Here is a 26,965-nt window from a genome sequence, read left to right as displayed (position 1 = left end):
TTAAGAGCTTAAACTACTCACAGTTAATTCTATTTATATACCCAGGCCCAACTGTAGCCTGTCTCCCCACTAAACATGGGCTCTTTCTCCCTCTGCTCTCACATTCTCCTTTAGTATTATACTATACTGTATAGGAAATCCAGGGATGGACACAGTCTCATACCATCATTGGTCAAGGGAGCATTATTCTCACACAAACCCATACACACTCTCTCCCACTGGGCTGCTGTCGGAGCTAACCTTGGCTTTGAAGTACTGTGGGGGGCGGAGAGAGCCGTGCCTCTTAAACTCTCCACGTGCCTGTCCTTCTCCACCCTTCCATGGCTTAATGGACTTCCTCTGGAGGGCTCACTCTCACAGCCTCTGCCCTTCAGTGAGCTGGGCTCAGCCAGCACACAGTGTGACTGCACAGAGAGAGAGGGAGGGGGGGGGGGGGGGGTGTAAGAGGGATTGAGGGAGAGAGAGACCGCAACAGCCTGCATGGCTCTCACATCCCCCAACAGAACGGGGTCACATCCACACGAGCCTCTAGAGCAGGTTAAACGTCTTAGCCATCTGGGCAATGTCAAACTGTTTGGCTGTCAGCAAACCACAGCCCCTCTATGATCCATGCTCAAAGTCATTAGTACACTACCTCAAGTGATATATTGAAAGTTTGATTCAAACTGGGCGAGTTTGTAAAAATAGATATTTCTGTATGACAATTCCCATTTAATGACTTGTGTTTGACCCCTATTTTGGGGAACTCTGGAAGAACCTACAGCTCCAAGCTCCCGGTTATGTTATAGCCTTGTAAACTCCAGCTTTCCTCAATCGCACTGTTTTCCCATGACAGAGCCTCAAAAAGCTCGGTCCGGTTTATGAGGAGGTTGGTCAACCCTACAGCAGGTTACCCGGAGGACAACCAAGACTAAGGCCAGGTCCATGTTCTTATGAGGAGCATTTCACCCCTTTGAAAGTTTGTATTGCACTTTAGATGTTCCGAGGTGTTTGAGGTACTGAAATGGGAAGGCATTGAAATACAAACTCTCCCATGTTCCCACTGCACCCTGTTCCTAATGGAGGTCCAATACCTTTCTGTAGCTGCGACAAACGTTCGTTCACAAGTCCCCTGCTTTCAGAGTCTATTGCACCACCTGGTGGCATTCTACAGGAGTGCAACTACATTTACAGAGGCAGAAGGAGAGGGTCTACCTCTCAACTTCGTCTAGCTGTATGTTCGTGTATTGAAAAAGAAATCAAAGGAATCCTTTATAATATGTAACTGTTTTGTGTTTATCTGTGTCGCTCTCTCTCCTTCCGTAGGGACTGAAGGGAGACCTAGGGCTGAGGGTAAGAGCCTTATTATGTCCCTCTCTCTCTCTCTCTCTCTCTGTGTGTTGTTGGTTAGATAGGTAGGATGAGCAATGGTGTCTCACAGGCTCAATGTCAATTTCTCGGACTGTCAAAAACACAATGTGGGAGTTCTGGCAGCTTATTGTTTAGTCCGAACACCTGCTGAGGCACAAATGCACCCCAGAGACCACACCCCACCGGCTTTGGTCCGTTAATATATTTTCATGAATGGGCTGAATTATCTCACGAAAACCCTCATAGGAGAGGAACCTCCCAGTGAAAACATGTGGTAGTGGGTGTACAGCAGCCAGGTTGTTAATATCTAAAGTAAACCGGGAGTCATTATCTGTAGACATAGACAAATCCTGGGCTGGTTCCTGAGTCTGGTCGAGATATCATCCCAGTTCAAAAAGCCCAAGTGGCACGGCCTTCTCCTGTGTAATTCCCTCCTGGTTAGTCGGCTGGAATATTCACCTCCCCCTTCAGTCAAGGGACCACCATGACAGGCCTCAGAGCCCAGAGGCTTAGATGCTGATGAGTGGAATACTTATTTCCCTTGGTACCATTGGTTGTCTTTTGATTTCCTCTATTTGAAATAGCATGATTGCTTTGCCCATGTCTTCCTTCTGATGTCGTCTCCATCTACACTGTACGGAGATGAGGGGAAGACAGGTCTCATAGGGGAGATGGGAGGGAAGGTCTAATGGAAGCCATATGTAGAGTGTGGCATCTTAAGTTATTTTCGTCAATATCACCTCGCATGGCAAGATATCGATATGCAAGAATTTTAAAGAGAATTTGATCACTGTGGATGTCTGACTTGAGTTTGTTATTGCTTGTTTAAGATACTTACCCTAATAGAGTTTGTGCTGTTGAAATTGCAAATCGTCTTTAAATGATCTTACCGTTGATGCTTTCCTAAATCAGAAGGCAAACGTTTATTTCAGTCATCACAATATGTGGGCAAATGTGCATCAGATGATTGATCTTATACATCATGTCGTGCAATCAAAGAAACAGACCAAACAATCCTAGAATGAAAAACGCCTTGTCAGAGAAGGCGCCACATGTTGGTGGGAGGAGCCTTCCAGAAGAAATGCGTCTGTTTTGCCCATCGCTGCAGACCTCAATGCTTCAACAACTAAAACTGGGCTGCTCTCAACCACACCATTCCCCTATGGGATTTGAACACATGTGGCCCCCAGGCCTTCTTAGTCTCTCATAGACACTCGCCTCTATGTGACGTGACCGACTGATGCAGTCCGGCCACTTGTTTTCTTATCTGTCAGCTCCCTGCCGTACTTTAAGTCCCACCCGTTTCCATGGTGAACATTCCCGCTCCCTCGTCCCGAGATGCCCGACACAGTAGTAGCAGACGGCGTGTGTTTCCCCCATTAGACTCCACATGTGGAGGGCTTGGGAAAGAGAGGGAAAAACACTTCAAGGAAGGGTGCTTTTAGCAGAGACACGGTATCCACAGCAACAGTGTTCAAGCCATTCCTCTCACAGTGGGTTGTGAGAGGAATGGCTCAAAAAAAAATTATACTAAAGAGAAAGTGCTTTTGCAGGCATACACTTCAAAGCTGCACTAGATTCACCTTAGGATATGGGGTTTGCCTCTGCCCAGGGGAACTTTGTTCTATATTTGTACTCACAATGTTGGATCAGGAATACTGTATTGTACAACCAGATTGTCATAAAAAGAACAGGTAAAGGTTTGTGCCATGGGCCATCATCGTTAATGTCCACATGGTGCTGACCACAAGTCTGACCAAGCTATATATCTCTCAAGGCCCTCACTCAGCAGGCTACAGTCTCCAGGCTACAGTCGCCAGGCTACAGTCGCCAGGCTACAGATGCCAGGCTACAGACGCCAGGCTACAGTCGCCAGGCTACAGATGCCAGGCTAGACATAGAGGAAGTAGACAGGACAGCCATAGACCTCCTCCTCTGCTCTCCTCTGCTCCGCCTTCATAATGGCTAGCTCACCATTACTGTACAGTGGTTCGCCATTAGCCCTGTAATGACGGATGTCTCTCCCCCGGTCTAGAGGGCCGGTTGATTTAATGAGCCTGTTAGACTGTTAGAAAAGCCTGCTTTTCATCTCTCCCTTGGGTCAGAGCTGTGTGGGCACTCTGAGACGCTCCTGTCAAGGTAAGCAGACGACAGAGACCCAGAGACAGGATAAGGTGACAGTGGTGCTCAGAACACAGGGGGGGGGAAGTGGTGTGTGGGGAGGTAGGCTTTGCCAAGCCTAGCGTTACAGACACAGACTGTCTGTCTGATTGACTGAATAGGGATCTTCCCTTCCTCTACCCTCACTCTCCCTCAAAATCAGAGAGCCCTAGACCAACACAGCTGGAAAGCACATTAGAACTGAGAGGAAGACAGAAAGTAGGCCTCTCTATTCACCTACCTAGTGCTATTATTCCTTTCACTTGCCTCAGATCCGCTCTGACAGTGCTTGTAGCTGTGGTGGCCATTCTAAGGCCATCTTACAGTTTCTCACACTGTTTACGCCCTCTTTACTGGTGTATCAGAGGGATCATTACATTTTGTTTTGAACAGATGATGAATCTATTCCCCTGTTACCCTCAGGGCATTTCCTCTGAACTGGAAAGGCCATGTCCGCGTCGTTTCAATGAAGAGATTAGCGTATTGACAAATCAAGCAGCAGGCATGTCAGTCGACAGATTACGCCCATGGAGTATCATACACACACACACACTGGTGTGAAAATAGAACCAGGGGGTGGAGAGTGACGGTGACGGGAAGGGATAGCTAAGTAGATGGGAGGAATGGTGTGAGCTGATTGGAGAAGCAGGAGATCAAAGCTTCCTGTTTCTGTGCTGTGTTTGCTGGGGGGCCCCTGAGAGGCGCTCCATGTGATTAGAGCCGTCACCGCTCACCTGCCCTGATCCCACCCTGGTCAGGGTTCTGGACAGGAGGCCCGCCCGGTGCTTTCATCTTCCCAGAAACGGATGGACACTCTATCCCCACGTTTCGATCCCCTGACAGGTTGGTGTGAAAGCGTTCATGGGGCAGCTGGGCCGGTCTCTGGCTCCAGTACAGTCTGCAGTCTACTGACGCACCACCCTCACCCTCCCTCCATGGTGAGCCCCAACCACAGCACCTGTCAGAGGCTCCAGCAGAAATGCACTTGCTGTGTGTCTGTCGGTCAGGAGGGGGAGAGGAGGGTAGGGGTTGCCAAATTGGGCGATGCCACCTGCCCCTTTGTCAGACCCTTAGGAGTCAGCCTTGCCGCCTTTGCTCTCTACGCCAGGGACGTTCTATCACTCCTCCCTGTGTCTCTGTTCTTATTTGTTCATGTAATCAGGGTTTATTCTTAAGGATCTTTGTCATGGACATTGATCATTTGTTTTCATCACTTTAAAACATGATATGGCAAACAAAGAAGTATGTTTTGGTTGGTTGACGTGCTTCCAATTAGTATGTTTCATTTGAGCTTCAGTGTGTTTCGTCAACCCAAACATGCAATACTGTATGTGTGTTGTCCCGCATCTTGTTTGAGAATGCTGTGACTGTAGTTATTGATAATCAATGTGATCTCTTAGAGGGACTTTGGTATACTAGGAATGCCTGGGAAACAAGTGTTGAACGTAGTTCACCATGTGAAAGTAGCCCCTGACCTTTGACCATACAGTGTATGCCCCTGACCATAAACCATACAGTGTATCTGAGATTAAATAATAGGGCCACTCCAGTATCTTCCTCCCTCCAGATTGTTCCTCCCCAGACTGGTTGATCTATGAATACTTTTGAGAATGCCTTATATACAGTTGAAGTCGGAAGTTTACATACACTTAGGTCGGAGTCATTAAAACTCGCTTTTTAACCACTCCACAAATTTCTTGTTAACAAACTATAGCTTTGGCAAGTCAGTTAGGACATCTACTTTGTGCATGACACTACGGTTTGCAATTACACATGGAGACAAAGATCGTACTTTTTAGAGAAATGTCCTCTGGTCTGATGAAACAAAAATAGAACTGTTTGGCGATAATGACCATCGTTATGTTTGGAGGAAAAAGGGGGAGGCTTGCAAGCCGAAGAACACTATCCCAACCGTGAAGCACGGGGGTGGCAGCATCATGTTGTGGGGTGCTTTGCTGCAGGAGGGACTGGTGCATTTCACAAAATAGATGTCATCATGAGGCAAGGAAAATTATGTGGATATATTGAAGCAACATCTCAAGACATCAATCAGGAATTGGTTGCAAATGGGTCTTCCAAATGGACAATGACCCTAAGCATACTTCCAAAGTTGTGGCAAAATGGCTTAAGAACAACAAAGTCAAGGTATTGGAGTGGCCATCACAAAGCCCTGACCTCAATCCTATAGAAAATGTGTGGGCAGAACTGAAAAAGCATGTGCAAGCAAGGAGGCCTACAAACCTGACTCAGCTACACCAGCTCTGTCAGGAGGAATGGGCCAAAATTCACCCAATTTATTGTGGGAAGCTAGTGGAAGGCAACCCAAAACATTTGAAATTAAACAATTTAAAGGCAATGCTACCAAATACTAATTGAGTGTATGTAAACTTGTGACCCACTGGGAATGTGATGAAAGCTGAAATAAATCATTCTCTCTACCATTATTCTGACATTTCACATTCTTAAAATAAAGTGGTGAAGTGACCTAAAACAGGGAATTTTTACTAGGATTAAATGTCAAGGATTGTGAAAAACTGAGTTTAACCTTTCTAGGGCAGGCGGAACTCCTCGACAACATTCCGCTGAAGAGGCAGCGCGCGAAATTCAAAAATATTTTTTAGAAATATATAACTTTCACACATTAACAAGTCCAATACAAGCAAATGAAAGATAAACATCTACCCATCGTGTCCGATTTCAAAAATGCTTTACAGCGAAAGCACAACATATGATTATGTTAGGTCATAGCCAAGTCGAAAAACACACAGCCATTTTTCCAGCCCAAGAGAGGAGTCACAATAAGCAGAAATATAGATAATACATGTATGTTTTGTTCGATAATGTGCATATTTATATCCAAAAATCTCAGTTTACATTGGCACCTTACATACAGTAATGTTTTGATTCCAAAACATCCGGTGATTTTGCAGAAATACTCATAATAAACATTGATAAAAGATACAACTGTTATTCACAGAATTAAAGATAGACTTCTCCTTAATGCAACTGCTGTGTCAGATTTTTTTTTTAAACGTTACGGAAAAAGCATAATCTGAGAACGGCGCTCAGAACCCAAAACAGCCAGAGGAATATCCGCCATTTTGGAGTCAACAAAGTTAGAAACAACACCATAAAAATTAACTTACCTTTGATGGTCTTCATCAGAAGGCACTCCAAGGAATCCCAGTTGGACAATAAAAATGGATTTGTTCCATAAAGTTCCATAAAGTCCATCATTTATGTCCAAATAGCCACTTGTTAGCGTGTTCAGCCCAGTAATCCATCTTCACGAGGCGCAGGCACTTCGTCCAGACAAAAACTCAAAAAGTTCTGTTACAGTCCTTTAGAAACATGTCAAACGATGTATGGAATCAATCTTTAGGATGTTTTTAACATAAAACATCAATAATGTTCCAACCGGAGAATTCCTTTGTCTGAAGAAAAGCACTGGAACGAGAGGTAACTCTGTCGGGAGCGGTCATGAGACCAAGGCACTCTGCCAGACCACTGACTCAAAGAGGTCTCATGAGCCCCTCCTTTATAGTAGAATCCTCATTCAAGTTTCTAAAGACAGTTGACATCTAGTGGAAGCCGTAGGAATTGCAACTTTAGCCATATCTCAATGTGTATTCGGTAGGCCAAGCTTTGAAAAACAAACCTCAGATGTCCCACTTCCTGGTTGAATTTTTTCTCAGGTTTTTTGCCTGCCACATCATTCAAACAGTTTTAGAAACTTCAGAGTGTTTTCTATCCAATACTAATAATAATATGCATATATTAGCATCTGGGACAGAGTAGGAGGCAGTTCACTCTGGGCACGCTATTCATCCAAAAGTGAAAATGCTGCCCCCTATCCCAAAAAGGTTAAATGTATTTGGCTAAAGTGTATGTAATCTTCCGACTTCAACTGTATGTTACCTGCAACTAAACTGTATGCTTAAAGAACTACCAGCCTTCTTTCTCAGTATTCTGTTGGATTGGATTGTTGCCTGACAAAGCATTTCCTAATCCAAATGTTCCCTAAAATGCATGTCAAACCAATGATGAATAGTGCATGTTTTTTTTGGCTCTGAATAATACTCCCAGGTCCAATAGTTGTTCGTCATCTGGATTTAAGAACCATATCTTGACATTGATGATTAGTAATTTGAAATGGGGCATAAATGTTACGAGAGTTACAAGTCACCCTCGTAACTCTCTGTCTAAAACATGACTTTTGAGTCTCAGCAAGCCAAGTAGATATAGTAAAAGCAAGCAAGAGAGACGGATTGTGTCCCAAATGGCACCCTATTCTCTATATAGTGCACTACTTTTGACCTGGGCTCTGGTCAAAAGTGGTGCACTTCATAGGAAATAGGGTGCCATTTCGGGCGCACCCACAACCTTCCATAAGCGCTATAAACCCATGTGGGTCCTGTGGTCACAGCTGTGACCGTACATCATCCGCCGTGCGTCCACTCGTTAAGCTGGCCAATTGAAGAGGGGAGCAAACACAGAGATGAATTAAATAACTATCATGTGTTCCTTTACTATTTATAACAACCAATTTCTAGGGTTAATTGGCTTGCGGTGAGCTAGAAGCTCTTGACGAATGACAATCAGCGACAGTTCCATGTCCAAACCTAGACCAGCTATATGCGAGCATAGAATGCACCAACTCCAACATGCCTTTCCAAATATTGATCCCATTGCATGCTGTACTGAGGGAATTCTGTTCTTCCAAGAAAACTGACAAACACATGGATGTAAACAGGCCCGATGCTGTATCAGACTATTACAAAATGAATGAAAAATGCTTGTTTGGAAGATGTGGCATGGCTACTGATGAAAAGAGCCTTACTGAATAACAACTTTCCCTATTTCTGTCTTCTCTCATTTCCCCCACCATTGACCTTTGTGCCATCTTGGCCACCGTAGGGAGAGCCAGGTTTTCCAGGCACTCCTGGAAGAAAGGTAATTTCCTTGAAATGGTGTGGCTAACACAGAGTGTAAAGGCCTATATTTATCTGGGTACTAAAACTCTGTCTTCCTTCCACTGTAAAGGGTCAAGCTGGTACCCCTGGAACACCTGGTATTCATGGAAAGAGGGGCTACAGGGTAGGCCTGGAATGGGCATTGTGTTTGTGCTCTGTGTCTGTCAATCATGAGTGTTCCCATAACAACCAGAGCTCCATCAAGTCAATTGTCTATTATCTTCTCATTGTTTGTCTTTGTGACCCACTAGAGCTGCGATTCGTCTTGCGTTGCTTCTTTAGCTTTCTCCTCTGTTAGGCTGCCCAATCGGTTTCTGTAGAATTATTTTGATCTTTGCATTACTTATGGACTGAAACATCTGGGCCTTTAATGGCTTTCTTACTATAGCTGCTTGTACTGCAGTGGTGTGGCATCATCATAACATGTCCTATGTGACAGTGGAACATTTCAGAGAAGTCATTAACTAACATGACCCACACATTCCTGTTTCCAGAGAGTTTGCAAATGTGTGAAAACATTATCTTGTTGGAGAATGCTGTGATTTTTTTTTGCAGATTTGAGTTTGTGGCTGTGTTGAGGGGTTGAGATCTAAAGCTGTGGACAAGAGGCTGTGCTGTTGGATGTTTTCATGTCATTCACTTTGTGATTTAGATCCATGTAGGTCCGTTGTGTCTTCTGTGAGACCAACCAGTGCTGAACTCAGTCAATGGGGCAGTGTCAGTGTTATACACTAGAGCAAGTGTTGTCCTGCACAGTCACTTATCAAAATCAAATCAATGTTTATTGGCTGTGTACACAGTTTAGCAGATGTTATAGCGGGTGCAGTGAAACGCTTATGTTACTAGCTAGCTCCTAACAATGCAGTAAAATGTCAAACAGGTACACAAATGATCCATTTATAACAACTCTGTCCATGTTCTGTTCTGTGGCAGGGTGACAAGGGTGACAAGGGTGAACTCAGCGCAGCGGGGACAGGCATCAAAGGAGAGCCAGGGACACCAGGACTTCCAGGCCTATCAGGATTCAAGGTACTATAGCTACCCAAACAGAGGCTGTAGAATAGTTATAAAAATACACCCTGGTTTAATAATATCACGGGGGCCCCTTAAAATGATGTGCTCTCTTTACCAGGGTGACAAAGGCGACCAAGGTGTCAAGGTGAGATGGGAACGTTCCATAACCTCAGTTGACATTTTTGCACAACAGGAAATGTATGATCACTAAACATGATCCTCTCATTTGCTACAGTAACGTTCGATCCCATCCTTTTAGTGTTGAACACTGTGTTGAGGTTAATAATTGAAAGGAAGGGTAACTGTCATACCTTTCATCAACCTCCAGGGGGAAGAAGGATCTGATGGCCCAGCTGGACCAACAGTAAGTGCAGGCTCTGTCATAACGCATGCATTAATGTCAAAAGGAGATTTGGGAGATTTGCACCAAAACATTTGATTTTTTTCTCCCTTAACTTTAGGGTCCTCCAGGTGCAGCAGGGGAGCCAGGAAAATCAGAAATCATCAACAATGAAAATGTATATCACTAATTATTTACTGCCTTATGTAAATTGTTTGATTCATGAAGTATTATATATTGTTACAGGACTTCTAACATTGGTTTTTTTTCGCCTTAGGATATTCGGAATGTACCTTTGATGGTGAGTGGACATCTCTAAAGTCTGTTATTGATGCATTAGAAGTGCATAGGCCTTCTTTATGCAGGTCGTTGTAACAGAAAGACAGCCATGTGTACACCCAGCCACTTTAACTATGCCACTCTGTTTACATACTCATCTCATATGTATATACTGTACTCGATACCATCTACTGTATCTTGCCTATGCTGCTCTGTACCATCACTCATTCATATATCCTTATGTACATATTCTTTATCCCCTTACACTGTGTATAAGACAGTAGTTTTGGAATTGTTAGTTAGATTACTTGTTGGTTATTACTGCATTGTCGGAACTAGAAGCACAAGCATTTCGCTACACTCGCATTAACATCTGCTAACCATGTGTATGTGACAAATACAATTTGATTTGATTTGATGTTGTCCGACAGACCATTTAAAGGCTGACTGTATTTTGCCACTGTAATTCCAATACAATGTTTGCTAATATGAATACAGTACTAGACATACAGCATATGTTTTCAATAAGTCATTCTGATCTGTTTCTTTATCGATCCAGGGCCCACCTGGACTACCTGGCCCTCAAGGGGGCCCCGGAACACCAGGAACAAAGGGTGAAGTTGGCCTTCCAGGCCCTTCAGGTCTTGACGGAGAGAAGGTCAGATCACCCTCTTATTGTCTATTCTTCAGTATAAATGTGCATTGTTAACCTGTCATGTATGATAAAACACAGCATCAACAACAACATGGCGATGACAATAATGATAAAAGTAAGGACAACAATGGCAACGATGTCTAATTTGTGTGTCAGGGTCCTCGGGGGAAGCCTGGAGAGGCAGGTCCTGTTGGCCCAGCCGGCCCTGAAGGCCCCAGAGGGGAGGGGGGCCTGATGGGTTTCTCCGGAACCAAAGGAGATAAGGGGGACATGGGCCCATCTGGATCACCTGTGAGTAACTGGGGAACCCCAGACACTACACACACTCCCACGCCAAAGCCAGAACACTACAGTAGCACTGTCATCTGGCCTCCCGAATGGTGCAGCGGTCTAAGGCACCGCATCTCAGTGAAAGAGGCGTCACTACAGTCCCTGGTTCGTATCCAGTCTGTATCACATCCGGCCGTGATTGGGAGTCCCATAGGGCGGCGCACAATTGACCTTGCCTCGTCCGGGTGTGGCCAGAGTAGGCCAAATAAGAATTTGTCCTTAACTGACTTGCCTAGTTAAATAAAGGTTAAATAAAAATAATAATTCCCAGAAGAAAGGGACTGGAGCTAGCTCTTTGTACCACATATTGTACCTCGTATTATCTAATTAGAAACCTTTTTTAGGCTTCAGTAATATACCTACTCCAGTACTGACAGTGGAGTGGGCTACACTCATCATACCATATAGCCAAAACACATCCCAAATACTGCAGCGTCTACGAGACTTTTCCTTCACCATTCTTGTATGATTATTTGTGTTAGTCATATCAACACACTCTATGTGTGGGTTTATTAACCATTAAATAACTGCTTGGGAGAAATTGTGTGATTGTCTAGCATCATCTGTGTGTGTAGACACTGAGAAAGGATGGGCAGCATTGCGTCCCTCATTACCGGCAGTTTCATGCCCTTACAGCCAGAATCTGTAGGTAACCAGACAAAACTAAAAAACTGTATGTGATATATTTGGTCAACGGTTTTGGCACATTCAAGATTAATGTTAACTTTTAACATCTGATTTAAAAAATGTAATCGTCTATTTTGTATTAATTGACACTCTGATATGGAAATGAACCAAAACCAATCCCTGATTTGAACACACTGACAACATTTGAATCACTATCACCCCTTTTCTTGTTCTGTAGGGTTTAGATGGCCCTACTGGTGAAAAGGGGGTTTCTGGGCCTCCTGGTCCCATTGGATTACCAGGCGCAATGGTACGCAATGGTGCCCCTCAGACTGCATCTGAGTATACAGTAGGCAGTGTCTGACCTGGCATTGGGTAGCAGCGAAATACTGTTCACAATACTAGCCATCTGTACAGTGCTGATTGGGTGTACAGCGGTGTTTTATTCATGCGAGTAGCCTATGTTAACCTTGTATTCATGTGACTTGATGCTTCAGGGTCAGAAGGGTGAGTCCGGAGATAAGGGAGGAATGTCAGACATGGTAAGGGATCCCCTCCACTGTGTATCTCATTGTTTTTAATGACCCGTGCGTGTTTGAGTGAACTTGAGAGGGGTCAGATTCAGAGGACGTGATGTTTGAGTGAACCCACTAATAAGGAAGTGTATGCATTGATGACGTTACCTGATGTTTGTCTTTAGGTATACGGGCCTCCAGGTCCTCCAGGACCCCAAGGACCAGTTGGCCCTGCTGTGAGTACACTATTAGGCAATATAAGCCCTCAGAAATATCTATTAATCCTCCTAATAATATGCCATATTTACATGAAGTGATTGACATATCCTGACTGGAATTGTTTCTTTTACCCCTCAGGGACCTGAAGGACTGGGAGGGCCAAAGGTAAGAGTTGATTGTGGTAGCCTCTGTAATGTCTTACTGTACCTCCAGAATCCTTTGATACTGTAGTTGTCAGTACTTTCTCAAATCAGTGGTTTTAGTAAGTTGGTGTAATGCCTATGTAGTAAACGTGAATAATGTATTTTCTGTGCCTCTTTTAGGGGGAGCCAGGCATAGGCATACGGGGAGAGAAGGGAGCATCTGGTTCGAAAGGCGATAAAGGGGACAGGGGTCATCTTGGGCTTCCTGTAAGTACACCAATTTGACCATCTCTTTGACCATTTTGCCATTATAAGTTGTATTTTGACTCCTGGAAACCAAAGTAGAGTGGGTGTACTCTTTGTTCAGGCTTTTGTGTCTTAGAACCAGGCAGCATGACTGTTCTGATGTTGTCATGTCACTTTATAACTAGGCCTAACCAATGATGGTTTGATTGCTCAATGGTTGCATTAATGTTTTCAAAGTGCATGGATGGATGGTTGCTGCAGTACATAAGGGCAATAAAATCACTAATATGAAGACTAAAACATGTCATCTACAATATACATTACCATTGTCATATTTTTTTTTTTAGATAACTCAATAATAATTATTATTAGATGGAAAGAGTTAATCATTTTCTTCATTATGCCAACTTTTGTTTAGTTTTCTGATAATCTCTCTGGAATTCTGTAAATATATATAGTTCTATATTTAATTGCATGTTAAGGAATAGGTTTGATATGAATCACTGGGGGTCTCTTCCTTACTTCTGGTTTACTTCTTGGGAGTCAAAGGTCATTGTTGATATTCAGTACATGTTCTAGTCACATCGTCGATGGCTCAGTAACTCCTTTTATATGGAAATGATGAGGGATATTATGTATATGCTAATCAATGTTGGTACAAGACATGAAATTTGCAAATCATCATAGACCTTCACACTTCAAACTGCTTTCTGTATGGACATCAACTATAGAAAGAAGTTGAACCATGATTATGTTTCTGAAAAACACAATTTTATCAAATGTCAGGACTTAATTATTTGACAGTGATAATCAACTGCACCTATAAAAGGAGTAACTGTTTCTCACATCATCACAACACAATCACCCTTCATCGACAACTGGATGTGTTTTTGAGTCACGAATCACTGCTTCACTCACTCACCCCTTACCCTCTCCCCCCTCCACACCTCCTCCTCCCCTTCTCCCACCACCTACCTTCCATCTCTCCATCTCTGCTCTCTAAATGTTTACACACTGTCCAGGGGGCTCATGGTTTAGACGGCAGGCCTGGTCCAGTGGTGAGTGGCGCAAGTCCTGTACCCACCCAACACACATTCCTCCCCTACCCCACCTCCCCTCCTCTGCTCCCCCCATGGCTTATTTGCATGTCTGTCTGCGCTGGTGTCTTGTCTGTCTGTCTGTCTGTCTGTCTGTCTGCTTGCCTTTCCTACATGCTTGTCCTGTCTGTCCTGTCTTGTAGTCTGTCTGGTTGTCTGCAGAGAGAACAGTTCTGTTTTTAGGCATTTTTTGAGGATTGCTCTGGCATAGGGACGATGTTCACATGACTGCGTCCCATGTCTGTCTGGCATTGGAACGTGTCATGGTCCTAAAATGGGCCCTTTGATGTTTCTCCTCTCAGTGCGTATATGTTTTGAAGTAGTAAATGGCAAGAATTAGTCCCACTTGTTCATTACAGCCTGAATCCTAACTTGAGATGTGCATGGGTAACCCAGACTTAAATCATGTGTTGACGTCAATGGAAGATCTATAAGGACATTTGAGTTCCGAAATCAGACCTCAAGATTCAGCCTACTTGCATAAAGTCATGACAAACTGAGGGTCCGAGTCCATGCCATTGCAAGTCTTCAAAACATACCGTTGTAATTCTCCTATGATCATATGCAAGCAGTGAAATGCTTTGAACTGGCGTTGTGATGTCCTACCAGGAGAGCATGCTGGGATGCTCATGCTGCATGTTGATATGTATACAGGACGGTATGGCAGTATGGCTCTGTCATGCAAAATGCTGTACATGCTGAACTATCTGTACATGCTGTAGTATCTGTACATGCTGTAGTATCTGTACATGCTGTAGTATCTGTACATGCTGTAGTATCTGCCTGAGATGCAAGGTCCTTCTGTCGAATCCTGACTTCCACAGGGAGAGCGAGAGCTGCAGCTGACCTCTTTTACTAATCATATTTTCTCCTTTTTTTTGTTCCTGTTCATTCTTTAGCTCAACAAGCTTGGTGTAACATGCACAGTGGGGTAACCTAGAGAACACCACTACCTAATCAATCAATAGGCTATTATTTAATCATGACTAACATACACAGAGTTGGTTAACTCCTCTTTTGGCACGTAAGGGCTCCAGAAAGCTTGTTGATCTATTGACGGAAATGCAATAATCTCTTTCCTTTGGATATCCTCCCATTGTAATGTCTGCAATCACTGATTGTCATCTTGTCCTTAAACTTAAAGGGCCTGATAGGACCAGTTGGTGTGGCAGGGCCAGCAGGACTGAAGGGAGATAGAGTGAGTACTTACAACACACACACTAAAGTAGCACACACACACCACATAAGAGCTATCAGTCAAAACAGAGCTTATTTATCTATTTGAGATGAATGATTTATATTGTTATTTTTCTATCAATTCAGGGTTACAAGGGAGATTCAGGAGTCCCAGGACCAATTGGGCCTCAAGGCATCCCTGTAAGTAGTTTGTCCAATTATCTAAGTATCAAGAACATCAAATAAATACATTATTGCATTTACAATCAACGTTGTGAGCAATGAGCAATTTGGAGCATAGCATCATTAGTACCTTAAATAATCTCTTAATTAACTCTGAGGGAATCGATAGATCAAATTGAGTCCGATCCCTGGGCGAGTCATACCAAATACTGTAAAAATGGGATCCGGTGTGTCACTAAGGAAATGGATTGGGGGTAAGGCCCTGCGATCGCATTCTGTCCGGGGGGTGTACTTGTACATCACGCTTCCTCTCACGAGAGATCGGCTCCTGCAAGACTACTTACTTCACTTACAAAGCTATTACTCAAGGCAATGTCTCTCAATGCTTGCACAGGAAATCATATTGTGTTTAACTTCCTCTTCTCAGGGTTTAGTAGGACCACAAGGATTCAAAGGGAACCGGGTAAGATAACAGCTGATAATTATGTGCTTGTACTGCTCTCTTGGAGTACAATGTGCTTCTAACCAGAGGACAATAACATGTTCTCTGCTAATTAGTACTTCTGATAAACTATGGGATTTCAAATGGCTTCTGATCCTCCATGCTCCTACTTCACTCAACACTAGATATACTCCCAACCAAAATGAGCGAAGGTATTCTTCATTGAAAAGTACTAATCAAAAAGACTATTGTCATTTTTCAGTTGTCTTTTTGGTAATAGTTCATCATCAATCAATAATTTGCAAGCCCATTGGGATGTCAAGTTTGTTATTCTTAAAAGCATGGTGGGCCTGTATTAGGTAATATGAGCAGGACCATGGTGGATTCAAAGGCTCTCTTAAGTAGGCGAATCTGAATCAAAATGTTATTTAAATGTCAATAACCTCATCTTCTGAAAAATGTGTCCAAAATAGCCAATGATGAGTGTCCTTCAATTGTGTTTTTGGTGATGTTTGAAAAAATGATATTCATATGTCCTTTGCCTTTCTGAGGTGAATGTATTTGTTTTGCAGTGGCCTTTTTACCTCAGAGTTCAATTCATCTAGTTAAAATATGCAAATATGACTGAGGTAGTATAAATTGAGACAGGGGATCAAAAGAGATTGAAGATGTTTGTACTTGATAATGAGAGGACTGGAACATGTGAATGGACACATCAAAGACCTTAGAAAATGACATGCTGTTTTCTTTGAAGACAAGTCAAAAGGGTGTTCTCTTTCACATTGTCCGACCTAAGGTTACCTTGTACTGTCGTGTCTGAAAATGTTGTTCTTAAAGTAATCACATAATGCCTCACTCCCATTTTGTAAAATAGCCACTGCAAAAAAAGAAATGTACCAATGTATTAGAGATGATTTGGTTCATATTCCCATGTCCCCCCTTCCCCTTGGAGAATGTTTCCTTCCTTCCTATTAACATCTGACTTAATATTCTGACTCCCACCTTAAAAGTCACAACATGTCATTGACCCTCTCAGCACTTCCAACTGGGTTCATGTCAGCAGGAAATATTTGACATTGACAGTTATGACTACTTCCTATCTGTGGATCAAATGTATTTGCTGCTCAAATGGGGTGTAAAGAAGGGGAAAGAGATTGATATTGTGAGGTACTTTGCTATACCAGTTGGAGGTGCTGTGGCCAGTTGTGGGATCGTGGTGCTGTTTTTACTCTTGTCCTGTCTTCCTTTGTTTCCGCAGGTCTTCCTATCCCCTTTTCCTCCCCTCCACCCTGCTCTGTTTCCCGCGGCTCTTTTTGCCGGGTCGTGTTGCCCTCTCTCTCCCTCTCACACACCCTGGCAACCTGCTCCTCCTGCATTCTAATGTCGTAGTCCCGGGTTAATCTTCTTCCTACTCCTCCTCCTCCTACCACTTACCTTCCCTGCAAGCCTGCCTGTAATTTCCTTTCACTTGGCTGACAAGTAATGTTCTCACAACGTTGCCACAACGTTAGCCAAGGTTGATGGTTTTCGGGCAACGTTTGGGCAACGTTGTGAGAGCATTATATATGTGTTGGCCAGGATTTATTATCATTCCAATTCCAATTCCTTCTTGATAAACTCGTCTAGCCCCTAATCCAACCCCTTCAAAGGCCTTGATCTTGGTGAGCGGATGTTTGAATAATAATGTGGTCCGGTTTTATACATATACCCACATATAATATCTATAATATTTTACAAGGTTTGCTTTGGTTGGAAATATGATACAATAAGTACTAGCCTCTGAATTTATCGTAAATTACACATTCTCATGGATGCACGATCCAATAGATCAACCTAATATAGGCTGTAGGTGCATAATGTAACAATTCCGCGTGTAAGTACCCTTCACGTCCATTATATAACTGCAACTTCAGCAGTAAAGGAATGCCATTTCTTGAGAGAAAAATATTAGCTTTTGAAGATACTGTAAGTGGCTTGTTTACTTGTAGCCAGCTAGTAGCCAGTCCAGCCACCTTTTAGTGTACACAAACAACAGCATACTTTTCCGCTGTATGGCTCATGAATGTTATGTTGTTAGGGCTAGTGATACCCTTGTAATATCCTGTAGTAGTTGATGAATCAAAATAATAATTTGTTCTGAACTGACTTGCCTAGTTAAATAAAGGTAAAATATATATATATATATATTTGTATTAATCAATGAAGTGTTTCTATCCCTGCAACAAGTCTGTGAAGGTTATCTCAGGCACTAAAGGAACCCGCTCACCAATAGCATTGGCCTGTATCCCTACTCCCTAACTTCCTCCACTTACTTTCCCCACCACTACATTCTTAAACTTCAGTACTCTTCTTCGTAAACCCCAAAAAGCACATCATCCTTACTTTTATGGTCTTCAATTATCTGTAAAATGTCTAAATTCCTTAGGTAAGAATACAAGCTTCATGATTTCAAAAAGCAAACATATTTGCTTACTGTGTGGGCGAGCCAGCCAGGAGGAACTAAAGACTGTCTCTTGTAATGCACTGTTGTTTGCAGGGAGAGAGGGGCAAGAAAGGCAACAGGGGAACTAAAGGGGATAAGGGGGACCAAGGAGCACCCGGATTAGATGCCCCCTGTCCATTGGTATGTCCTGCGTTCAATGTACAAGCCAGGTGGCAAAAAGAAGGAGCGACCCTCAGAATACCACATAACCTGCACTGACAATCAGGAGTCTCTGTGTTCTGATCTTGACTTCCTTTTGCCTCTTAACCGACTCTAATAGACCCTGAAGTGGTTTTGGTCCAAGCGTCTCCTACAGTATTAGTCCAGAGATACAAACTGCATTCGTGATAATGATTTGGTATTCATTGAATGACTGGATGATTATTGGTTAAGAATAAATAATCACCCCCAGGACCAGCGACCATGAACCATCTGAGGGGGTTTTCTTTTCAAGGGTAAGACTAACAGAAACATGGCCCACTTACTCCAGTGAGTCTGTTCCTGTCAGTCCCGGGCCGCCTGCATGTTTAGGTGTGCCTGTAGCTACAGGCTTCGGTCTGCGAACGGAGCGGTAGCAGGTCCTCTCATCAGCCAGCAGGGTATAATGCCGGTAAAGGAGGGGCAATGTGCAGATGTTTACAAGGTTGATTTCACAAACAGGGTTTCCGAGGCTTTAAAGGAGAAAAGGGTGAACCGGGCCTACCTGGCCTGGACGGGCTGGATGCCCCTTGTCCTGTGGTATGCTTCCTCTCTCCCTTCCCTATCCAGCATGCCTTGGCTTTTCTAACCACCCCTTAACAATTCCATACATTTTCTTATTCACTTTACTTTAGACATAAGTGAGATCTAATATAATAGGGATGCCTGAGCATTACATTGAACTAACACAATAGTACCGTTAGTTATGTAAAAATATTTTTACAAATAAAGGCTGTTTTACGGGTTGCTGATCAATTCTGCTATTTTGTGGGGGTTTTTTTGCTCTGAACTTTTTTTGTACACAATGTTTCCACCATCGTCTCCTATGACCGAAAAAAGCTTTTGGACATCAGAACAGTTAACCTCAATTTAGATGAAGATTTCACCTTCAACGAGTTGGCAGCGCAGGACATACTGCTGACCCCGGACCAGGCCCTAATCCCCGACACTTGGAAAAGAAAGAGACGGCGATATAGAGGACGACGTGTGGGCAACCTAATGAACCTAAGATGGCGAGTAAATAAACCTCTGTTCTATTGGCGAATGTACAATCACTGGACAAACTGGACAAGCTCCATTCGAGACTATCCTATCAACAAGACCTGAAGAACTGTAATATCCTATGTTCCTCTGAAATTTGGCTGAACAAGGACATGGATAATATACATCTAGCTGGTTTTTCTATGCATCGGCAGGACAGAACAGCTGTTGCTTTGTTGTCGACAGCTGAAGCTCGATCTCTAATACTAAGGAAATCTCAAGATTCTGCTCGCATGAATTAGAATACCTCATGATAAGCTGTAGACTTTATTATTTACCAAGATATTTTTAATCTATATTTTCCATAGCTGTCTATTTACCACCAGAAACCGATGCTGGCACTAAGACCGTACTCAACGAGCTGTATGGTGCTTTAATGCTCATCCAGATGTGGAACTCCTAGTGGCTGTGATTTTAATGCAGGAATACTGAAATCTGTCGTACCTCATTTCTACCAGCAAGTCACCTTTACAACTACAGGGTGATAAAACTCTTGGTCACCTTTACTCCACACAATAGATGCATACAATGCTCTCCCTCACCCCCCATTTGGCAAATCTGATCATAACTCTAACTCTCAGTCTGTAATGCCTTCATGTTTCAAGCAGACCACCATAGTCCCTGTGCCTGAGAACGCCAAGGTAACCTGTCTAAATGACTATCGCCCCGTAGCACTCTTATCTATAGCCATGAACTGATTTGAAAGGCTGGTCATGGCTCACATCAACAACGCCCAGACACCTTGGACCCACTCCAATTCACGTACTGCCCCAACAGATCAACAGATGACACAATCTCTATTGCACTCCACACTGCCCTTTCCCACTTGCACAAATGAAAAACACCTACGTGAGAATGCTGTTCATTGACTACAGCTCAGTGTTCAACACCATAGTGCCCTCAAAGCTCATCACCACGTTAAGAACCCTGGGACTGAACACCTCCATCTGCAACCAGATCCTGGATTTCCTGACGGGACGCCCCCAAGTGGTGAGGGTAGGCAACAACACATCCGCCAAGCTGACCCTTAACACGGGGGCCCCTAAGGGGTGCGTGCTTAGTCCCCTCCTGTGCTCTGTTCACTCACGACTGCGTGGCGCGCACTACTCCAACACCATCATTAAGTTTGCCGACCACGGTGGTAGGCCTGATCACCAACGACGATGAGACAGCCTATAGCTGGGGTGGGCAATTTCAGTCCTCAGGGCCCTGATTGGTGTCACAGTTTTGCCCTAGCCCCAGCTAACACACCTGACTCCAATAATAACATAATCATGATCTTCAGTTTAGAATGCAATTCGATTAATCAGCTGTGTTTGCTAGGGATGGAGAAAAAGTGTGACACCAATCAGGCCCCCGAGGATTGGAGTTGCCCACCCTGGCCTATAGGGATGACGTCAGAGAGTGTGGTGGAAACGGAGAGCTGAGCACGCCGCATTCACATCGACAGGGCTGTAATGGAGTGGGTTGAGAGCTTCACGTTTCTCATTGTCCACATCACTAAGGATCTATTATGGTCCAAAAACACTGACATAGTCGTAAAGAGGGCACGACAATGCTTCTTCCCCATTAGGACTCTGAAAAAAGTTGGCATGGGTCCTCAGATCGTCAAAAAGTTATACAGCTGCACCATTGAGAGCTTCTTGACTGGCTGCATCACCGCTTGGTATGGCAACTGCTTGGCATCCGACCGCAAGGTGCTACAGACGGTAGTTCGTACGGCCCAGTACATCACTGGGGCCGAGCTCCCTGACATCCAGAACCTCTATACTAGGCGTTGTTCGAGGAAGGCCCTAAAAATTGTCAAAGACTCCCACCACGCCATAGACTCTTCTCTCTCCTACTGCACGGCAACCGGTCCCGATGCACCAAGTCTGGAACCAATCCTGGTAGAACCTTGAACAGCTTCTACCCCCAAGACATAAGACTGCTAAATAGTCAGTTAAATAGTTAACCAAATAGCTACCCGGGCTATCTGCATGAACTTTTTTGATTTTTCACATACTCAAACAAAGCCAGCCATGTAGCGGAGACTATTGCCATGCTCCCGGTCAACCTAAACACCTTCTTCGTTGCTTCGAGGAAAACCCAGTACCGCCACCGACTGTGAGCTGTCTTCGCCGTGGCCGCCGTTATAGCAAGACATTTAAGCATGTTAACCCTCGCAAGGCTGCCTGCCCAGACGGCATCCCAAGTCATATCCTCAGAGTATGTTCAGACTAGCTGGCTGGAGGGTTTATGGACATATTAAATCTCTCCCTATCCTAGTCTGTTGTCCCCACTTGCTTCAAGATGTCCACCATTGTTCCTGTACCAAAGAAAACGAAGGTAACTGGACTAAATGGCTATCGCCCCGTACTATTGGATGTTCTTATAGGCACTTTAGTATTGCCAGTGTAACAGTATAGCTTCCGTACCTCTCCTCGCTCCTACCTGGGCTCGAACCAGGAACACATCGACAACAGCCACCCTCGAAGCAGCGTTACCCATGCAGAGCAAGGGGAACAACTACTCCAAGTCTCAGAGCGAGTGACGTTTGAAACGCTATTAGCGCGCACCCCGCTAACTAGCAAGCCATTTCACATTGATTACACCAGCCTAATCTCGGGAGTTGATAGGCTTGAAGTCATAAACAGCAGAGCTGCTGGCAAAAAATCACGAAAGTGCTGTTTGAATGAATGCTTATGAGCCTGCTGGTGCCTACCATCGCTCAGTCAGACTGCTCTATCAAATCATAGACTTAATTATAACATAATAACACACAGAAATACGAGCCTTAGGTCATTAATATGGTCGATTCTGGAAACTATTACCTCGAAAACAAGACGTTTATTCTTTCAGTGAAATACGGAACCGTTCCGTATTTTATCTAACGGGTGGCATCCATCAGTCTAAATATTCTTGTTACATTGCACAACCTTCAATGTCATAATTACGTAAAATTCTGGCAAATTAGTTCGCAATGAGCTAGGCGGCCCAAACTGTTGCATATACCCTTACTCTGCGTGCAATGAACGCAAGAGAAGTGACACAATTTCACCTGGTTAATATTGCCTGCTAACCTGGATTTCTTTTAGCTAAATATGCAGGTTTAAAAATATATACTTCTGTGTATTGATTTTAAAAAAGGCATTGGTGTTTATGGTTAGGTACACGCTGGAGCAACGACAGTCCTTTTTCGCGAATGTGCACTGCATCGATTATATGCAACGCAGGACACGCTAGATAAACTAGTAATATCATCAACCATGTGTAATTATAACTAGTGATTATGATTGATTAAGTTTAATGCTAGCTAGCAACTTACCTTAGCTTCTTACTGCATTTGCGTAACAGGCAGGCTCCTCGTGGAGTGCAGTGAGAGGCAGGTGGTTAGAGCGTTGAACTAGTTAACCTTAAGGTTGCAAGATTGAATCCCTGAGCTGACAAGGTAAAAATCTGTCATTCTGCCCCTGAACAAGGCAGTTAACCCACCGTTCCCATGCCGTTCTTAACTGACTTGCCTAGTTAAATAAAGATGAAATAAAGGTGTAAAAACATAATAATTAAAAAACGGCAAAATCGGCGTCCAAAATGATTTCCGATTGTTATGAAAACTTGAAATCGTCCCTAATTAATCGGCCATTCCGATTAATCAGTCGACCTCTGGTACATAGTGATTGAACACGGGTAACTTTAATAATGTTTACATACTGTTACCCACTTCATATGTATATACTGTATTCTAGTCAAGGCTCATCCTATATAGCTACTGCTGTACACACCTTTTATATTCATATACTGTCTATACACAGCATCATATACATATTTATATTCCGGACTCGGACATTGCTCATTCTGATATTTCTTAATTCCTTTCTTTTAATGTGTGGGATTTGTGTGAATTGTTAGGTATTACTGCACTTTTGGAGCTAGAAACATAAGCATTTCACTGCACCTGCAATAACATCTACAAAATATGTGTACACGACCAATAAAATGAAATGTAATTCGATTTTGATTTGCTGCTACAAATACTGTTTACTATCTGCTACTTTATTCGTAGTTATATGTACATATCTACCTCAATTACCTCATACCACTCACTGCTCATCGACTCAGTACTGGTATACTGTATATAATTACGTGTTTTACTTTCCTTTATTTCTCTATTTTCTTTCTCTGCATTGTTGGGAAGGGCCCCTGTAAGTAAGCATTTCACTGTTAGTCCATACCTGTTGTTTACGAAGCATGTGACAAATATTTGATTTGATTTGAGAAGAGCAATGCCTTTATTTACAGAGTAGACATGCACACACTTGGAGCTGTTGATCAAGCTGTTAACTACAAATGTACTACTGTTTAGATAAACTAAACTAACTACTAATTTATTTGCTGAGAATTGTATTTTTTCTTGCAAGGGCAACAGAACACCTACAGTAATTAGTGGTGTGCGACAGAATCTATTTTCTTGATCATAATAACCCAGACAGAACCCATTAAGTGACTTTAAATACTTTTTTTTTTCAAAGACTCTTGAAAGTTAATAGCCTTACTTTTCTTATTTGTATCCCTGTCTTCTCCACTACCACTCGCATGGCACCTTTTCCCTCCACCTTATCCTTTACCATTTTGGGCAACAGAATTGTATTGAGAAAGATTCTCTTGGGGAAAAAAACAGGGCCTCCTCAATGGTTTTAGTTTAACGCTGTTTTGTTTATGTGTTGAAAAGGAGAGAAAAAAAGAGGTTGACGGTTTGATTCATTCATAGAAGATGCCAGATGAAAGAAAATAACAGCCCAGTGGCTGTGTTTAAACCCTATTGCTAAAAGTTTGAATTAATTCAGACGATGGAGTCATATTTTTTACAAATACACATCTACTACTGTACCACTAGTTGTTTGGCTGGTTGTTGATGCTTTTTAACACAATATGCATAGTACATTGCATAAATATTATACACACACAATAGTATTTATTCAACAGTAAATTGCATTGTGTTTTGTGTACATGTTTGCGTGTTTGCATGGTTATACTGTACAGAAAGTCACATTCTACAGTTTTAGCAGTTTGAGTAACACTTTATATTAAGTTAGTCTGTGTCAGAACAACTTAAACGAATAGTTCACACAAATGACCAAATTACACATTGGTTTCCTTAACCTGTCAGCGGTCTATGGAGAAGGTATGACAGCAATCCATGCGTTGGTATAGTTACCCTGGCACTTCCCACATGCTAACGTTTTAGCATTTGTGGCACAAATCTCATTCAAGTCATGGGACCAATCTTGTCATTTTCCGCGCATCTTGTCCAAATCCTCCGAAAGTATCTAAAATGGATTGTGAAACTCAACAAAGTCACTTATAGATTTTGAATATGATGTCTGAAAAATGTTAATATCGGTCCCATGATTTAAGGGAGATTTGTGCCACAAATGCTAACATGTTAGCATGTGGAAAGAGTGTGAGGGGAAACTAAACCAAAGCATGGATTGCTGTCATACTTTGTCTATAAAATGTAATTTTTGTAATTTGGGTGAACTATCCCTTTCATGTAAAGCATTACCTCAGAGTGTTTATGACTCACTCCCTCTCTTTCTTTCCTTAGGGGGATGATGGCTTACCAGTATCAGGGTGTTGGAATAAAGTAAGTGAAAGAGTTGATATCCTGCTGTGAATGTACACTATCTGCATCTTGGGCCGATGAAGTGCTTGGTAGTTCTGCCTTTTGTATTATCCCCGTGCCAGTATAATCAACATCATCTGTCATTACTTCATTAATACTGTAGAAAAGTGCTTACTTGTATTCATGTTCATTGTATCCTCAATGAACATTGCATGAACTAATGTGTGTTTTTTTTGTGCCTTCTCTTTGCAGTAACGATAACTTCGGGGTGGCATTGTGTGATTGTACATAGAATATTTATTTTTGTACCTTTTTATGTGCTCTCTTATACTGACGAGAAAAAAAAGAAAATCAAAAAAATATGCCAGGTTCTTTGTACAGAGTGTTTATTTGTATTACTTGTAGTAATGTTTATGTAATTGGATTTAATAGCTATGCATTATGTCAACACGTTTGGATAAGGAAGAAATTATAATGTGGCTACATATGCATGATATTTGTGCATAATGTGAACAGATATTGCCTATTAACTTATTGTATCCTGTTGTTTTGTTTTGTTGTGACCATGCTGCACTGAGTTGTGGGGCTGGAAAGATGAAGTGTTGGCTTTTTAAAACATCTTAGTTGAACCCTCTTTGTAAAAGATCAAAATGATGAAAACCTACAGCCCCGCAAATGTTCCTGTCTAAATATGTACACAACTCACGTCATGGTGACAGACAGCACTGTATTTAGTCTGCACTGTACAGTATAGCCATTTTAATCACTGGTGCACAGATGCCCATGGTTCTCAACGCATCCTCTTTTAACCGTTTAGGGTTCTGCTATCATAAACCCATAACGTATGCTGAATATCCAGCATGCCACACTAGCACATTTTGTCGTTGTCTCTAAAAGGGAAACATTTTATCTCATGAAGGGGTTTCAACTGAGATTGCCTGACCAATTGAAGCTTTAGTTGTTTCCCCCTAAGCAAAACAGCAATTTTGAAACAGAGAACAAATACTTAGCATTTGCTGCTCTTTCACTGGCTGAGTAGTTTCACAGCCAGAATGACCAACCATTCTAAGCTACAGTATAGCTTCACGTATAACCTGGCCTCAATTTCTTCAAGTCATCTGTAAATATATTTTTTTAACCAACTCTAAGGGGCCACATCATCCTGCTTTTTGACTATCAGGCTCTATTTAACTGTAGTTGTTTGCCTTTTTTGTTAGAACTTTATCAAATTGATACAAACCCATGTAACAAGCTTTCTCTTGGATGACTGAAATATTGCTGCTGATCCTTAAGGCATCCTGCTGCCACATTGCCTCTATGCCCAGTGTAACGCATCCATCTATTTATATGAAGAAAGCTATTAATGGACAATGAAGATCTTGTTAAGAAATACCAGACTAGTTATTTGCAGCTGTACTTTAAGAGGGAGTGACCTACATCCCCCTTGCTAACTGTGTTTATGAATCAGTATTGAAGAGATGGATGAAGGGGACTGAAGTAGAGTTGGTCCATTGCCACTGCTCATTGTAAAAAAAGAAAGAAAAAAGAAGCTCTCTTTGTGTTCTGATCTGCCTGGAAATGTATAGCTAGATTAAGAGATTACCACCTTTTAATAAAGTCTTCATCAGGTTCTTATACCTCATGCTAACGTGTGCCATGTTCCCCTGCCTTGCTCTCCTTGTTATAGGTTCAACCCAAAGTTCATGAGAAATCATTGAGAATCTGTTCAAATTGACATTTAAATGTTTGTTGACCTTTATATGTTCAAAATGACAATCAGAAATAAACCTTTTTTTTTATAGTACATACAGTACAGTTGTGTGCTTTAAAAATAACATATACCTTTTTTTATGGCATCCCTTTCATTGAAGACCATGCAGAGTTTGGGAT

The 26,965-nt window shown here is 42.6% G+C and overlaps 1 protein-coding gene across 26 annotated transcripts in view; it reads left to right on the top strand.

Moving 5' to 3' along the window:
* Positions 1–26,965, top strand: part of LOC112252949 (collagen alpha-1(XIII) chain) — a 113,919-nt gene that overhangs the window by 82,565 nt on the left and 4,389 nt on the right. For 19 of the 26 annotated variants that reach the window (XM_024424674.2, XM_024424681.2, XM_024424675.2 and 16 more), the window contains 21 exons: positions 1,306–1,332; positions 8,428–8,463; positions 8,554–8,607; positions 9,417–9,512; positions 9,616–9,642; positions 9,826–9,861; positions 9,959–10,015; positions 10,115–10,138; positions 10,676–10,774; positions 10,928–11,062; positions 11,967–12,038; positions 12,226–12,270; positions 12,429–12,479; positions 12,601–12,627; positions 12,786–12,872; positions 13,874–13,909; positions 15,093–15,146; positions 15,272–15,325; positions 15,735–15,770; positions 18,286–18,372; positions 25,058–25,096. In XM_024424674.2, the coding sequence (XP_024280442.1) occupies positions 1,306–1,332; positions 8,428–8,463; positions 8,554–8,607; positions 9,417–9,512; positions 9,616–9,642; positions 9,826–9,861; positions 9,959–10,015; positions 10,115–10,138; positions 10,676–10,774; positions 10,928–11,062; positions 11,967–12,038; positions 12,226–12,270; positions 12,429–12,479; positions 12,601–12,627; positions 12,786–12,872; positions 13,874–13,909; positions 15,093–15,146; positions 15,272–15,325; positions 15,735–15,770; positions 18,286–18,372; positions 25,058–25,096 (1,179 nt within the window). Of the gene's footprint in view, positions 1–1,305; positions 1,333–8,427; positions 8,464–8,553; positions 8,608–9,416; positions 9,513–9,615; positions 9,643–9,825; positions 9,862–9,958; positions 10,016–10,114; positions 10,139–10,675; positions 10,775–10,927; positions 11,063–11,966; positions 12,039–12,225; positions 12,271–12,428; positions 12,480–12,600; positions 12,628–12,785; positions 12,873–13,873; positions 13,910–15,092; positions 15,147–15,271; positions 15,326–15,734; positions 15,771–18,285; positions 18,373–25,057; positions 25,097–25,327; positions 26,880–26,965 lie in introns of those variants that run through there. The other 7 variants (XM_024424677.2, XM_024424682.2, XM_024424687.2 and 4 more) reach the window with 7 other exon arrangements.

Source organism: Oncorhynchus tshawytscha, linkage group LG06, assembly GCF_018296145.1.
Source record: "Oncorhynchus tshawytscha isolate Ot180627B linkage group LG06, Otsh_v2.0, whole genome shotgun sequence".
In the NCBI taxonomy this organism is placed as follows: domain Eukaryota; kingdom Metazoa; phylum Chordata; class Actinopteri; order Salmoniformes; family Salmonidae; genus Oncorhynchus; species Oncorhynchus tshawytscha.
The sequence above is the reverse complement of the archived record's forward strand: the minus strand, read 5'-3'. Positions and strand labels throughout refer to the sequence as shown.